Source organism: Micromesistius poutassou (assembly GCF_964030765.1).
Source record: "Micromesistius poutassou genome assembly, chromosome: 10".
NCBI classification, from domain to species: domain Eukaryota; kingdom Metazoa; phylum Chordata; class Actinopteri; order Gadiformes; family Gadidae; genus Micromesistius; species Micromesistius poutassou.
Genome location: NC_140280.1, coordinates 19,722,738 through 19,737,737, shown reverse-complemented (window position 1 = coordinate 19,737,737; position 15,000 = coordinate 19,722,738). Strand labels below are relative to the sequence as shown.

At 51.8% G+C, this 15,000-nt stretch overlaps 2 protein-coding genes across 3 annotated transcripts in view; one reads left to right on the top strand and one right to left on the bottom strand.

Annotated features, from left to right (window-relative positions):
* Window positions 1-11,269, top strand: part of sh3pxd2b (SH3 and PX domains 2B) — a 22,776-nt gene extending 11,507 nt beyond the window's left edge. For both annotated transcript variants that reach the window (XM_084473808.1, XM_084473807.1), the window contains 7 exons: window positions 1,247-1,378; window positions 2,872-2,973; window positions 6,614-6,731; window positions 7,453-7,655; window positions 7,934-7,980; window positions 8,826-8,951; window positions 9,531-11,269. In XM_084473808.1, the coding sequence (XP_084329934.1) occupies window positions 1,247-1,378; window positions 2,872-2,973; window positions 6,614-6,731; window positions 7,453-7,655; window positions 7,934-7,980; window positions 8,826-8,951; window positions 9,531-11,252 (2,450 nt within the window). In that variant the 3' untranslated portion in view covers window positions 11,253-11,269. The remainder of the gene's footprint in view (window positions 1-1,246; window positions 1,379-2,871; window positions 2,974-6,613; window positions 6,732-7,452; window positions 7,656-7,933; window positions 7,981-8,825; window positions 8,952-9,530) is intronic.
* Window positions 11,270-13,624: 2,355 nt separating this feature from the next.
* LOC311354672 (serine/threonine-protein kinase 10-like) overlaps window positions 13,625-15,000 on the bottom strand; it is a 28,870-nt gene continuing 27,494 nt past the window's right edge. Inside the window, exon 17 of the mRNA XM_084474491.1 lies at window positions 13,625-15,000. This exon is cut by the window's right edge and continues 125 nt beyond it. Within this exon, the coding sequence (XP_084330617.1) occupies window positions 14,991-15,000 (10 nt within the window). The 3' untranslated portion in view covers window positions 13,625-14,990.

The following is a 15,000-nucleotide window of genomic DNA, read 5'->3' as shown; positions in this document are numbered from 1 at the left end:
CAACCGTTTCCATCTAGTTTCGACTGGGTTTTTTGATTTTTGGTGCCGTTAAAGTAGCATTAATAATCGTTTACTTCTTTAACGGCACCGACAATCCAAAAAGCCAGTCGAAACTAGATGGAGAGAGTGTGTAGTTGAAAACGTGACGCAGCTTTTACTTCTCCGCCACCTACAGAGTTTGTTATGTAGGATCATTCATAACCCACATCATTCATGTGTTATCTCACATAGACGTTTGACCGAGGGAACCGGAGCCTCGGAGGCGGGACTTATTCTTCAGAGGTCTATTGGGGGAAATTCAACGTCATTTCTTTAACATTTATCAAAAATCATGCACACAACTTGGTACACTGTCATCACAGAGTAGAGGAGAGAGGACCGTGTTGCCATGGGAACTAAATCTATAAACAAACAATGGACAGACCTAAACTGATCCTCCCAGCCCACACACACACACTCTCTATTAATTTTTAATCATTAATAAGGTGTGTCGTTAATACACAATAGTTCGTTGAAAAGTAATGCGTTACTTTGCGTAACCATGTAGTAATACAGTTGTCCCTAAAAAACGCTATATTTTAAATAATATCTGTAATGTTGTTTTTCCTAAGCCCTGAGCTCTGTAACATCTCTAGCTCTGAGCTGGCTTCATGTTTCGCTGGTGATGGTCTTTGGGTTTCAACGTTTTATTTGGGTCTTGCCCGTACTAACCCCCTCTTTGTTTTGTTTTACTGACTCTCTCCTCATCGCCTCCTCCTCCTCCATTAGCTCCCCCTTCTCTCCTCATCGCCTCCTCCTCCTCCATCAGCTCCCCCTTCTCTCCTCATCGCCTCCTCCTCCTCCATCAGCTCCCCCTTCTCTCCTCTCTGCCCTCCGCTCTCCGCTTCACACCATCAGTCCGTTCCCTTCCTGGTCTCTAGAGGGGGGCTCTCCTGGTCTCTAGAGGGGGGCTCTACTGGTCTCTAGAGGGGGGCTCTACTGGTCTCTAGAGGGGGGCTCTCCTGGTCTCTAGAGGGGGGCTCTCCTGGTCTCTAGAGGGGGGCTCTCCTGGTCTCCAGAGGGGGGCTCAGGGAATAGTTGTTTTGTTTGCGTCTGGGTTTGTTCTAATCCGGACCAAACAAAAGGGCATGGGGAAGGTGGAGGGAAAAATGTGATCCAAGTAAACACGACTTTTACTTACTTTTTATATTTTCAAAACCAAAGTTGTGTGTCCATGGTGTGTGTGGTGTGGTTGTGCGCGGCCCAGGGGACACCAGCTCCACAGACCCGCTGCTCCTGGACCAGTACGTGGCCGTCACCGACTACCAGAAGCAGGAGAGCTCGGAGATCGGCCTGCACGTGGGCCAGGTGGTGGAGGTCATCGAGAAGAACGAGTCCGGTACGCCTCTCCGCATAACATGTCCTATTGAGTCAGTAGCCTCTATAACATGTCCTATTGAGTCAGTAGCCTCTATAACATGTCCTATTGAGTCAGCAGCCTCTATAACATGTCCTATTGAGTCAGTAGCCTCTATAACATGTCCTATTGAGTCAGTAGCCTTCATAACATGTCCTATTGAGTCAGCAGCCTCTATAACATGTCCTATTGAGTCAGTAGCCTCTATAACATGTCCTATTGAGTCAGTAGCCTCTATAACATGTCCTATTGAGTCAGTAGCCTCTATAACATGTCCTATTGAGTCAGCAGCCTCTATAACATGTCCTATTGAGTCAGTAGCCTCTATAACATGTCCTATTGAGTCAGTAGCCTTCATAACATGTCCTATTGAGTCAGCAGCCTCTATAACATGTCCTATTGAGTCAGTAGCCTTCATAACATGTCCTATTGAGTGTCCAGCAGTAGCCTCTATAACATGTCCTATTGAGTCAGTAGCCTCTATAACATGTCCCATTGAGTGTCCAGCAGTAGCCTCTATAACATGTCCCATTGAGTCAGTAGCCTCTATAACATGTCCTATTGAGTCAGTAGCCTCTATAACATGTCCTATTGAGTCAGTAGCCTTCATAACATGTCCTATTGAGTCAGCAGCCTCTATAACATGTCCTATTGAGTCAGTAGCCTTCATAACATGTCCTATTGAGTGTCCAGCAGTAGCCTCTATAACATGTCCTATCGAGTCTCCAGCTCATCTTGGTTTGTTCTCTTCGTTTTGGTTGCTCTGTTAAGCAGACTACAGCGTTCCTTGCTCGTTGGACTGGAAGTCCCCGGCCGTAGGGCTGGTGGGTACTTTAGTCTTTAGAGGGGAGAGGCTTCCTTAACCGCTGGAGACCAGACTGATCCGCAGAGAGGAACAGGGTGTGACCTGGAGATCAGCCACTTGAGATGAATACAAATCACATGTTATAATGGAGGCGGTAAGGGGCTGGGCCATCTCTGCCCAAGCATGCCCACGGGTAGATTGTGCACTTTGAGGAGGATTTTAACCTAGAGTTTAACATCACAAGTTTAAGTTGCAACTTAGTTCTGGATTCACGCAAGATTATATTCTATTAATATCACTCTAGGCTGTGAAAGATGCATCCCACTCTGTTATGTAATAGAATGCTTCTGTGTCTCTTATGTTACGGTTTAATATCACAGTGAGGGAGCAGACGCAGTAAATCCAGACGTCATTGAGGAGCAGCTAGGGGTTCTTCCATTCATAATTTGGTTTAATTGTTATTGTTTGGCATTGGGAGACGTCTGGCAGATGAAATACCCACAATGTCCCCTGCAGTCGTTTGACTGGATGCCCACAGGAGTGGGCTTTAGATGGAAGCTTGATTTGATTCTGGTCGGACGCGACGGTGAATACAAATTGTCGTTGCACGCGCCAAACAGAATGATTCTGCACTTTTGTTCAAAACTATTTTGCACACTGCCCCTCTCAGGCTGGTGGTTCGTGAGCTCGGACGACGCCCAGGGCTGGGTCCCCGCCACCTGCCTGGAGGCCCAGGACGACCCAGACGACTTCTCCCTGCCGGGGGAGGAAGGTACGACGACCGTCTCCGTCTGGCTCTCCTTTTGTCTCTTTTTGAAATGAACTGGATACATCTTCTTATTTCAAGGGTTAACAATCCAGGTGGCCTCGCTTTTACTTGATAATGCACACATTTTGAGCGTTAATGGGCTACAAAAACAATAAAATAAATACAATAGATTACGATGAAACGTTAAAGGAGACTTATTATGGTGTTTTCCCAAAAGGTAAACACAGTATATGAGTTCCAGAAAACATGTTTTTGAAGCTGTTTTCATAGCTTTTAGGAAAAAAGATCTCTCCTATTCCCCTCTGTCTCAGTGCCTTCACAATGTGCTGTTTGTGGCGTCTGCAGCTTTCATGCAAATGAGCTGCTGCCCGTTGACCAATGAGCTGTCAGAGTGAACCACAGACTATTAGACATCTAACAAATTGTGTGTCTAACAAATTAGACATCTACTTTTGTATGGAATCTCCCTGCTTCTGAAATGCGCGAACATCTCCGCTCAGCGCTCCGCTGGTCCACACATGCCCCTTTTCCACCGACAGTACCAGCTCGCCTCGCCTCGCCTCGCCTCGACTTGGCCCGCCTTTTTTTGCGTTTCCATCGCCAAAAAAAGTACCCGGTACCTGGTACCTGGTACCGGGTACTTTTTTTAGTACTACCTCCGTTGAGGTTCCAAGCGAGCGGAGTAGGTACTTTTGTGTGATGTAAACAGGCTGCTGGCAACTGATTGGCCAGTGGCTGTAAACGACAATAATCACTCAAAGTTAAGTTGTGTCCGGCGTGGCTGGAGTCCACGAACCCGCTCCCGAGGGGGACACTGATCAGCGTTTCGCAGTGTGTGTCGCTCCTTTCCCGGGGCTAGAGTTAGGCTGTGCGTGGTTGTGTGTGTCCGGCGTGGTTGTGTGTGTCCGGCGTGGTTGTGTGTGTCCGGCGTGGTTGTGTGTGTCCGGCGTGGCTGGAGTCCACGGACCAGCTCCCGAGGGGGACACGGATCAGCGTTTCACTGTTTACTTTTAGTGTCGTTCCTTTCCCAGGGCTCGAGTTTCGCCTCCATCATCGTTACCGTATGACAACAACAGACGCGCAGTCATTGCGTTTTTTATTTAATTTTATTTCCCATTTCTCGTCATAACCTTTCCTGGGAATCAGGAAATAGTCTTGATCAGATTTCCCGGGAATCCCGTCTCCCGGGATTAAACCCTAATGACGACCCTCCCACGTTGAAGAGGTTCTTTTTTTAGATGGAAACGCGACGTGCCGGGAACCAAACCGAGTCGTGCCTAAGTGGTGGCGAGTTGAGCTGGTACTGTCGGTGGAAAAGCGGCAAAAAACCGTACAGACTTATTTCAAAGTGTGTATGCGTGCGGCAGCACCAGAGACCCAAACAGCAGCCCCAATCCCAGAACAGTGTTGGTTCCATAATACGTCCCCTTCGAGATAAATGTGTGTTCCCGCTGCCCCCCAGAGGAAGGGTCCTGCTCACGTGAGGGTCTTCCACTGCGTTCTGTTTTGGTGGACCCAGGGGGAGCTCAGCGGCCATGAGTAGCGATGTTTCTTTAAGGTTGTGGTAACACTGCCTTCCTGTGACCCCTGACCCCGCCCACCGTGGACGCGTCAGGGCCCCGGCGGTTCCGCTCCCTGCCCAGGGCCCTGGTGGGGCGGCGCAGGACCCTGGGGGACCTGCTCAGCACGGGCTGGGGGCCAGGTGCAGCGCACGCCTCTCTACCCCCTCTGTGCTCTGTGTCTGTGTGTGTGTCTGTGTGTGTGTGTGTGTGGGTGTGTGTGTGTGTGTGTGTGTGTGTCTGTGCCTGGGTGTGTGTCTGTCTGTGTGTGTGTGTGTGTGTGTGTGTGTGTGTGTGTGTGTGTGTGTGTGTGTGTGTGCCTGGGTGTGTGTCTGTCTGTGTGTGTGTGTGTGTGTGTGTGTGTGTGTGTGTGTGTGCCTGGGTGTGTGTGTGTGTGTGTGTGTGTGTCTGTGCCTGGGTGTGTGTCTGTCTGTGTGTGTGTGTGTGTGTGTGTGTGTGTGTGTGTGTGTGTGTGTGTGTGTGTGTCTGTCTGTCTGTCTGTCTGTCTGTCTGTCTGTCTGTCTGTCTGTCTGTCTGTCTGTCTGTCTGTGTGTGTGTGTGTGTGTGTGTGTGTGTGTCTGTGCCTGGGTGTGTGTCTGTCTGTGTGTCTGTCTGTCTGTCTGTCTGTCTGTCTGTCTGTGTGTGTGTGTGTGTGTGTGTGTGTGTGTCTGTGCCTGGGTGTGTGTCTGTCTGTGTGTGTCTGTGTGTGTCTGTGTGTGTGTGTGTGTGTGTGTGTGTGTGTGTCTGTCTGTCTGTCTGTCTGTCTGTCTGTCTGTCTGTCTGTCTGTCTGTCTGTCTGTCTGTCTGTCTGTCTGTCTGTCTGTCTGTCTGTGTGTGTGTGTGTGTGTGTGTGTGTGTGTGTGTGTCTGTGTCTGGGTGTGTGTGTCTGGGTGTGTGTGCATGCGCAAATGTTCAATCGGTCAATTAGGCAATTCATCGATTCAACGTTGTAGTGGTTTATTTAGTCAATACACCAACGTTTAGCTGGTTGGAGCTTCTTTTCCCCATCTTTTTTCTCTTTCTTTTCCTGTTTCCTGCATCTTCAGGATTATAAAAGTAATCCTTTGGTATCGTTAACTTTAACTGGAGTCATCAGACACTAATTCAGTCCAAGTTGCCTCGTGATGGACATTTTGCTGTCACATAGACCAAAAGATAAATCGATAATACAAGTGATGGATGAATTGAATAAATAAACAGTCATCAGTTTGCAGCCATAGCGTGCATGTTGCCTGTGTGCATGCAGCACAGACCAGGCATGTCACAGCCTCTTGCATGCTGGGCCTCCTTCTCCTTCCTGTACTGTGTCACGTACGTTAACGTGATCCTGTCATGTGCGGTCAGGTAGTGGGTGCGTCTGTGCACCGTGGACCGTGGACTGTGCACCGTTTCATCTCTCGCTCAAAGAAGACGCTGCCTAAAGTTTCATCTGAAGCAGCTCTTTCATTCCAAACCAGTCGGGGCTGGTCTAGACCGCCTCACCTGGGGTCAGTGGTTCTACTTCAGGGGCCGTAAGACAGTTCTCTGGCCAGCTCTCATTTCGGTCATGGTAATGTCTACGGTAATGTTTATCCCATATTTCTTAATTGGAAAGAACCTTGATGTGGCATTCTAAGTCATCTAGGGCGGTCACAGGCCATTGCCATTGGAACTAATAAATACTCAGGCTGGGGGTTCAATACATGTGACACGGCTGAGATGTGACCCCCGTTTGGGTGCTTAAACAGTGTACGTTTTAAGATCAACATGTCTTGTAACAACCTGGTCCTGTCTGTGTGATTCTGTGTTGTGTCTTCACTCTCCTAGCATTACTGCTAGGAGAGTGAAGACATCTCTCTAATGCCCCTCAATCTTCTTATTGCCGAAGCCACCAGCGACACGATCAAAGCGTAAATCTCTGAAAACAGGAAACCAAAGTGTACAATGGTGGGCCTCTGGCCGTAGGAGACCTGAACCAAACCTGCCGAGCAGGAGAGAGAAACGTGTTGATCTTGGTTGTTGTGGTTGACGTCGGCAGCAAGAAAGAGCGCCCCACAGGGCTGATGACCCGTGGCCCCGCTGACCCCCTGTGTGTCCGTCCCCAGAGGAGAAGTACTCGGTGGTGTACCCCTACGCGGCCCGGGACCAGGATGAGATAGACCTGGAGAAGGGCATGGTGGTGGAGGTGATCCAGAGGAACCTGGAGGGCTGGTGGAAGATCAGGTACAACACTGACACACTAGCACACTGACACACTGACACACTAACACACTAACACACTAACACACTGACACCCAACACTATCATGGTCACCGCTTTATTCTGCTCATACACAAACAGTTCAACGTATTATACGTATAACGCTTAGCTACATCCACAAACAAAGATATATATATCCACGTAGACCATCCTCATGCTAACTGAGTGGCACCAGCGTATCTAGCGGCAGTTAGACCTGCAGACGGGTCCACGACGAGGGTCTGCCAAACTCAGAGCTAAAAGCTGGTCTCCACATCCCCGGAGACCGGAGGGATCTTTAATGATATCCAACCCTTGGCATAGATCATTGTAAGGAGCTCTACTAATGCCTGACTGAATTATTATGATGCAGTATACCACAGCAGTGGACCGAGGGAGCGCCTTCTTTACAGCAACGCGACACGTCTGCCAAACGTACAAAATCAATACGCTACAAATAAACAACGGTCAAATGGACCACGAGACCAATACACTCAGAGTGCCGTCTGGGGTTTGAATGTCAGTACATCAAGTGGATAGAAAAACAATAATGTTACACATTAAAGCCGGTGATATCAAACCGCTGGTGGGTGTCCGGGTGTCCTGTTTATGGACGGCCTGGGGTATGGTCCCCAGACCTGGTCTCCCAGCAGCAGCCCGGTGTATTCCTTGTATTTGGCGCATCTCAACCCCTGGGCCCCCGCAGGTACCAGGGCCGCGAGGGCTGGGCCCCTGCCTCCTACCTGACCAAGGTGGACCTGCAGGCCCAGAAGCAGTCAGCGGGGGGCTCTGCCAACGCCAGCAGCAGCGACCTGGAGGGCGCGTCCAGACAGAACCATCTGAACAACGGGGCCAAAGACCCCCAGAAGGAGCCCAAGCTGTCGGCCTTCTCCGACGGCGGCAAGCTGAGTGAGTGGAGTGGAGTGTCTCGTACCGATGTGACCTTACAGTGGGGTCACTCTAGACGTCCAAACGTACATCCTGACATGACATTGATTCACTTCTAACTTTTGTAGAAGACTTATTTTTTGGCCTTCGAGCTAGGAACTTCATCTTCATCAAAGAACCTGTTTTTGAACCACCCCTGCCACTGCTAGTGGTGTATTGTGGCATTTGTAGAGTGATTTGGTTTTCAATGTCGTGCATCACTTGGTCACTCATCTGTCTGCATTGTTTCCCCTCCACAGAAATGGGCTTGAGACAGAGACCTCCACCTCGCAGGGACCTCACCATCGTGAGTACTACGCCCACTTATAGCTGCAGGTACTCACCGTCCTGAGTACTACGCCCACTTATAGCTGCAGGTACTCACCGTCCTGAGTACTACGCCCACTTATAGCTGCAGGTACTCACCGTCGTGAGTACTACGCCCACTTATAGCTGCAGGTACTCACCGTCCTGAGTACTACGCCCACTTATAGCTGCGCTTCGACCGCTGTGAAGAGAGGGGGCAGAAGAGCGCATCTGCTCACCTTTAATTGGCTGGGAGGATCGAATGCCCTGATTGGTCAGATATGAGCCGGGAGTGGTATAGTATCTCAATCGTCTCGTGCAGAGGCAGGCGATGTAAAACCTTAACAGAGCTTTCAAAACATTTCACTCAAGGATAGCTGGCAGATACCATTACTTACAAATGACTCAAATGATAGTACTTTGTACATTTTATAACATCAACTATTTCACCAACCATCCACTAGTAACATTATTACATCTGGTAACATTATTACATCTGGCTATGCTCTAGGTTATTATGTTATTTTCATGGTCTCCGCTGCAATGACCTTTTTCTTGTTTGATCTAAACCGTTGAGCCTTTTTATCTGCACCCGTACTGTTTACTACCTAACGCTGTGTCCTGCTCCTCCTCTCCTCCACCCTACTGTGTCCTGCTCCTCCTCCTCTCCTCCACCTCGCTGTGTCCTGCTCCTCCTCCTCTCCTCCACCTCGCTGTGTCCTGCTCCTCCTCTCCTCCACCTCACTGTGTCCTGCTCCTCCTCTCCTCCACCTCGCTGTGTCCTGCTCCTCCTCCTCTCCTCCACCCTACTGTGTCCTGCTGCTCCTCCTCTCCTCCACCCTTCAGCCACGTGGCGCCAACCTGCCCAAGCCGCCCGTCCCGCCGCAGGTGGAGGAGGAATTCTACACCATCGCCGACTTCCAGACCACCATCCCCGACGGCATCAGCTTCCAGGCCGGCCTCAAAGTGGAGGTGAGTCCCGGGGGGAGCCCCGCCTCCACCCCCGGTGGGGAGCCCCCGGGGCCAAAGCCACGCTGTCGGCCCCTCCACCCTGACAGACCCCCACCCTGACAGACCCCCACCCTGACCCTGTCCCCCTCCACCCTGACAGACCCCCACCCTGACAGACCCCCACCCTGACAGACCTCCACCCTGTAGGACCTCCACCCTGACAGACCTCCACCCTGTAGGACCTCCACCCTGACAGACCCCCACCCTGACAGACCTCCACCCTGTTGGACCCCCACCCTGACAGACCCCCACCCTGACAGACCCCCACCCTGACAGACCCCCACCCTGACAGACCTCCACCCTGACAGACCCCCACCCTGACAGACCCCCACCCTGACAGACCCCCACCCTGTTGGACCTCCACCCTGACCCTGTCCCCCTCCACCCTGACAGACCTCCACCCTGACAGACCTCCACCCTGACAGACCCCCACCCTGTTGGACCCCCACCCTGACAGACCCCCACCCTGACAGACCTCCACCCTGACAGACCCCCACCCTGTTGGACCTCCACCCTAACCCTGTCCCCCTCCCCCTCCAGGTGATTGAGAAGAACTCCAGCGGCTGGTGGTACATCCAGATCGAGGACAAGGAGGGCTGGGCCCCCATCACCTTCATCGACAAGTACAAGAAGACCAGCAGCGCCCTGAGGCCCAACTTCCTGGCGCCGCTGCCCAACGAGATGGAGAAGCTGAGGCTGGAGGACGGGAACGCCGGGAACGCCGGGAACGCCGCCGCCGCCGCCGCCGCCCCGGAGGACGGCTGGTCCAAGCCCCTCCCAGACGAGCCCGGCGCCGCCGCAGACGCCTTCGCGCGGCCCAAGCTGAGGGACTGGAAGTCCGGCGGCAGCAAGGGCTCCTCGGCGCTGTTCTCCGAGCCCCTCCCCCCGGCGCCCTCCGCCCCCCCCCTGGAGGAGAAGCCGGCGCTGCCCCCCCGCAGGGAGTCCATCAACAAGGGCCCCGAGGAGCCGCCCCAGGGGCCCAGGGCCGAGCTCTGCAAGCCCCTCCCGCCCAAGCCCCCGGCCCCCGGGGCCCTGGGGGGCCTCAAGCCCCCGGCCCCGGCGGCCCTGCTGGCCCTGGGGGGCCCCAAGGTGCCCCCGCCCTTCAGACAGCAGGAGAGGCCCCCGGAGCCCAAGAAGGAGGACAAGAACAAGGCGCTGCACCTGAAGAACGACATGGGGCTGGAGTGCGGCCACAAGATCTCCGCCAAGGAGGTGAAGAAGTTCAACCTGAAGCCCGTCCCCAAGCAGCCGCCCCGGCCCCGCGCCGAGGGCCCCGAGGAGGGCCCCGAGCCCGCCGGGCCCCCGCTCTTCATGAAGCCCAAGCCGGGGGTCCGGCCCAAACCGGTCCCCGCCGCCAAACCCGAGGCCCCCGACAACCGGCTGGACATCACCAACCTGAGGAGCAAGCTGCGGCCCGCCAAGCCCGCGGAGCCCGGGGCCCCCGGGGCCCCCGGGGCCCCCGAGGCCGGCGGCCCCCCGCCGCCCGCCAGCTCCCACCCCAGCCCCCCTCCGGGCCCCGCCCCCAAGCACTTCCCCGGCCCCGCCCCCCTGAACAACGGCAAGCCCCCGGAGGAGCCGCGGCCGACGGCCAGCAAGCAGCTCAACGGCCACGCCCCCGAGGGCCCCGCCCCGCCCGCCAAGCCGGGGCCCCCCCCCCCCAGGGAGCAGCCCCAGAGGCCCCCCGCCCTGGCCCCCAGGAGGCCGCCGCCCCCAAAGAAGACGGACCCGTCCAGCCCCACCGAGACCCCCCGGACCCCCCCGCACTTCCCCCCCAGCAGGGAGGCCCCCGAGGGCCCCAAGCCCGAGCTGCCCGCGCTCAGCAGGCCCCCGCCGCCCAAGCCCAAGGGCTTCGTGCTCCCGCCCCCGCCCCGGGAGAGGGAGGAGCCTAAGGCCTTCGTGCTCCCGCCCCCGCCCCGGGAGAGGGAGGAGCCTAAGGCCTTCGTGCTCCCGCCCCCGCCCCGGGAGCGGGAGGAGCCCAGGGGGAACAAGGTGCCCGTCCCGCCCAAGCCTCAGCCCAAGGCCAAGAAGCCGGCGCCGCCGCGGGACAAGCTGCCGCCGCTGGTGCGGGACGGGGGGGCGCGGGACCAGCTGTACCTCGCCGTGGCCGACTTCGAGGGCGACGAGCAGACGGCGGGCTTCGCGGCGGGCGCCGTGTTCGAGGTGATGGAGAAGAACGGCAGCGGCTGGTGGTTCTGTAGACACACCGGCGCCGGGGAGCACGAGGGCTGGATCCCTTCTAACTACCTGAGCAAGAAGCCCTAGGCCCTAGGAGCCCTGGGCCCTAGGCCCTAGGAGCCCTAGGCCCTAGGAGCCCTGGGCCCTAGAGGCCCTAGGCCCTAGGAGCCCTAGGCCCTAGGAGCCCTAGGCCCTAGGCCCTAGAGGCCCTGGGCCCTAGAGGCCCTAGGCCCTAGGAGCCCTAGGAGCCCTGGGCCCTAGGAGCCCTGGGCCCTAGAGGCCCTAGGCCCTAGAAGCCCTGAGCCCTAGGCCCTAGGAGCCCTGGGCCCTAGAGGCCCTAGAAGCCCTAGGCCCTAGAGGCCCTGGGCCCTAGGAGCCCTAGGCCCTAGGCCCTAGGAGCCCTAGGCCCTAGGCCCTAGGAGCCCTGGGCCCTAGGCCCTAGGAGCCCTGGGCCCTAGGAGCCCTGGGCCCTAGGCCCTAGAAGCCCTAGGCCCGCCGCCGCCACAGGAAGGCACTACTTTGTATTTAATTTGATTTCTTATTTTATTTATATGTATCCTTTTTTTTTTTAGTTTGTTTTTGTTACATTCCATTTTTATACACAGCGCGCGCTTTTAGTGAACGTCAACCAGCAGCGAGCCCTCGTGACGCGGGGCTCTGAGACGTTTTTTTAACCAAATAAGCCATTTAGTTTGTTTACTTTTGTTTACTCGTATATAAGAGCTGAGGGGGGCCGAGGGGCGCCGAGGGGGGCCGAGAGGTGCCGAGAGGTGCTGAGGGGCGCCGAGGGGACCCGAGGGGCGCCGAGGAGTTGCAGTCGTTTACGTCGCGGTGGAAGTGTTTTGTTTCGTGTGCCATCGCCTTCGATGTTACTGTGCCTCCGTATGATACGCAAAGTGCTTGATGTGTTTTTAGATATATGCAATTCAAATGATCACCGTTTGTTATGGAGAGCTTTAAAAAAAAAAAAAGAGAATAGCAACAGATGCTGCCGCATTAAATACTGACTTATGTTTGCTTTCCACAAACACAGAAATCGAATCAATCGGTAAAAAAAATATTTTGGCCGCAAGTGGTAAAATAATGTAGAATTCTGGGGCATTACTTTGCCCGTGTGGACAGGAGAGAGGAGACAGGAGAGAGGAGACAGGAGAGAGGAGACAGGAGGGAGGAGACAGGAGGGAGGGTTGAGAGGGAATGTAGCAGATGTCCCAGGCTGGGATCTCCCAGGGCACCACGAGGCCTTCTGTCTGTGGGGGGGCTGGCTCACAGGGGCCGCCCCCTCAACCTAATTATTTTTTGGGCAAGAAAAAAGGATTCCTGCTAACAAAATGGTTCTCTTATATATATATATATATATATATATATAACTTTTATTTTTTACATGTTTTACTTCGACTGCATAATCAATTCAACGGTCATTTTGTTGAAAATATGTGCACTTTTCAATCCTTTGTTCAAGTGAGTTTGCACATGCTACAGAAAGTGGGATATACCAAGTGGGTTTTTTCTTTACGTTCTTGTTTACACTCCAAACTGATACATCCAAAAAGGTTCACTGTAAATACAGAACACGTCCAAATCGTCTCGTCTAGATCATCCGTCTGGTTTACAAGAGGAACGATTGGATGCCAATGAGGACTTGTAAAAACAATTCAGTATTTTTGAGTCTATTCTCGTTTGCGAGCCAAACCTTGTTCAGATGAAACCCTCAAATAATATTTTACATGAACGCTTGACTGGTCTCAAGTATGGTAGTGAAACTAAAAATAGTTTTTAATGTACAGAAATAAAGTCTTTAACTTCTTACTTTTCATTGATTGGGTGTTATTCTTAAAAAAAAGATTTTAGAAACATAAAGGGTCAACAAAACAGCAGTTGTCTTTTCAAGAAAAGAATGGAACGTTCCAGAAAGCCTGAGATTATCAATAAAGTAAATGAATAGCCGTTGTTGGGGACAGTCGCTAAAGCACTTATATCGTCTCCATAGTAGATTATACAAAACATTCTGCTGTTAATTGCTACAACACTATAGCATAATAGCATTGAAGCGCCTTTGACAAAACTAGACAATATAGTTGGACTAATGATGTTCTGCCTCTAGTTGCTTTGTGTGAGCATACACACTACTACCGTTTGTTTTCAGAGTGCTATTGCATCCATCCCAAGCCTTCCACAACTGGTTAGTCCGTGCTAAGCTTTGTGTTTCAAAAGGTTCAAAGGGAGAAAAGCAATCATTTCAAATGAACAATAATGAAAGTCGGAGCGGTTGAACGATTCCTCCAGTACTGTATTCGGCCTCTTTGTTTGCCTATGTCCTGTATTTCTTATCTTACTGTCATATGAAGCCAATAAACATTTCCAACCTTACCTCTGTTGTACCTCATTTTGTTCCTGACTTTCGTGTGACTTAAGTGTCAGTAGCTCTAAATTGTATTCAGCATAAATGATGCAAAGACTTTAAGAATTAAAAATAATCATTTATTTCAGTTAACAGTTCCTTCTAATTAACAGATTAATTCACTCTCCAAAACATGAGGTGTAAACTTAAGTGGAAAGGAGACATGGGAGTAAGCTGTTAATGCATGACAAATGATTTATTTACAATCAACATGTTTTTGGAGCAAGAAGAGGAGACGCTTCAATATGTACCTGATTTAAGAGTTTAAATCTGCGAGCCAAGGTGCTCTAAAGACCCAAGCTTCCTTGTTCAAAAGCAGCAAGATCTTCAACTTTATTTGTTTTAAGTTCAGGTTCATTCAGAAAAGAGCAAAACACTTTCATACACTTTCCACTGTATTATTTTTACGTAATACCCCGATAAAAAAGAAGAAAATTGGAACCCTGGTCCCCAAATATAGAAATTGCTGCAAAGATAATATATAAATATTGCACTTTTGGTTAAGGGGACAGCATATTTAGTAAAGACATAAACGGTAAAACAATACAACTTAACTTTAATATCACATTTGTTTACGTCCTTCAAAGAAAACAGTACATTGGCTTTGGTCAGATCCTCTCCAGTGTGGGGTCATTTCTGTTACAGTAAAAACACAAAGAAAACCTAAAAGTCCTCATGGCAGAACGTAAATATCACTAGCTGTCCCTACTCTGTAAAAAATACCACGCTATATCATAAATCTTTTAAAAAGGAAATAGTTAAGTTATATTAAAGCATACCTCGATTTACGGCAGGCAGTATTTACTTTGTGCATATAAAGTCCTCTTAAATAAAAATCTAGAGAAAAGATAAAAGTGAACATGGACATCCTTCAAACCCTGCATGTTGATTAGAAATACAAAGTACACTCAATGACTCCTCAGGATGTAGAAATAAATAGAAATAAAAGGCAGCCATGTCCTTGTGGAGATCTTTCTGTTCTTTGGGGTGGGGGGGGGGGTGGGGGAGAAAGCATAGCGACTGAGTGTATGAATATAAAAATAGAACCTATATTGATTGCTTTAGCTTCAAGCTCCGACACAACGCTAAACAGAAATCCATTGAGGGGCACGTCCCTCCCAGGGCGTACAGATAGATCTACTGACCGACGAGGGACCAACAGGCTGGGGAGCGTACCAGGTGCAGGCCTGCTGGTAGAACACTGACAGCACACGGGTCCCCTCACAAAGAGAAGAAGACGTCTTAAAACATAAATATCTCCTGCAACAAAACAACTAAAAAGCCTCTTATTCAAATGAACGGGGGATAAGGCAGCCGGACGCAGTGGACTATCGCGTGTGTGTGGTCATGTGTGTATCTATGTGTGTGTGTATCTATGTGTGTGTGTGTGTGTGTGTGTGTGTGTGTGGGGGGGGGGGGGGGGGCTACATGGAG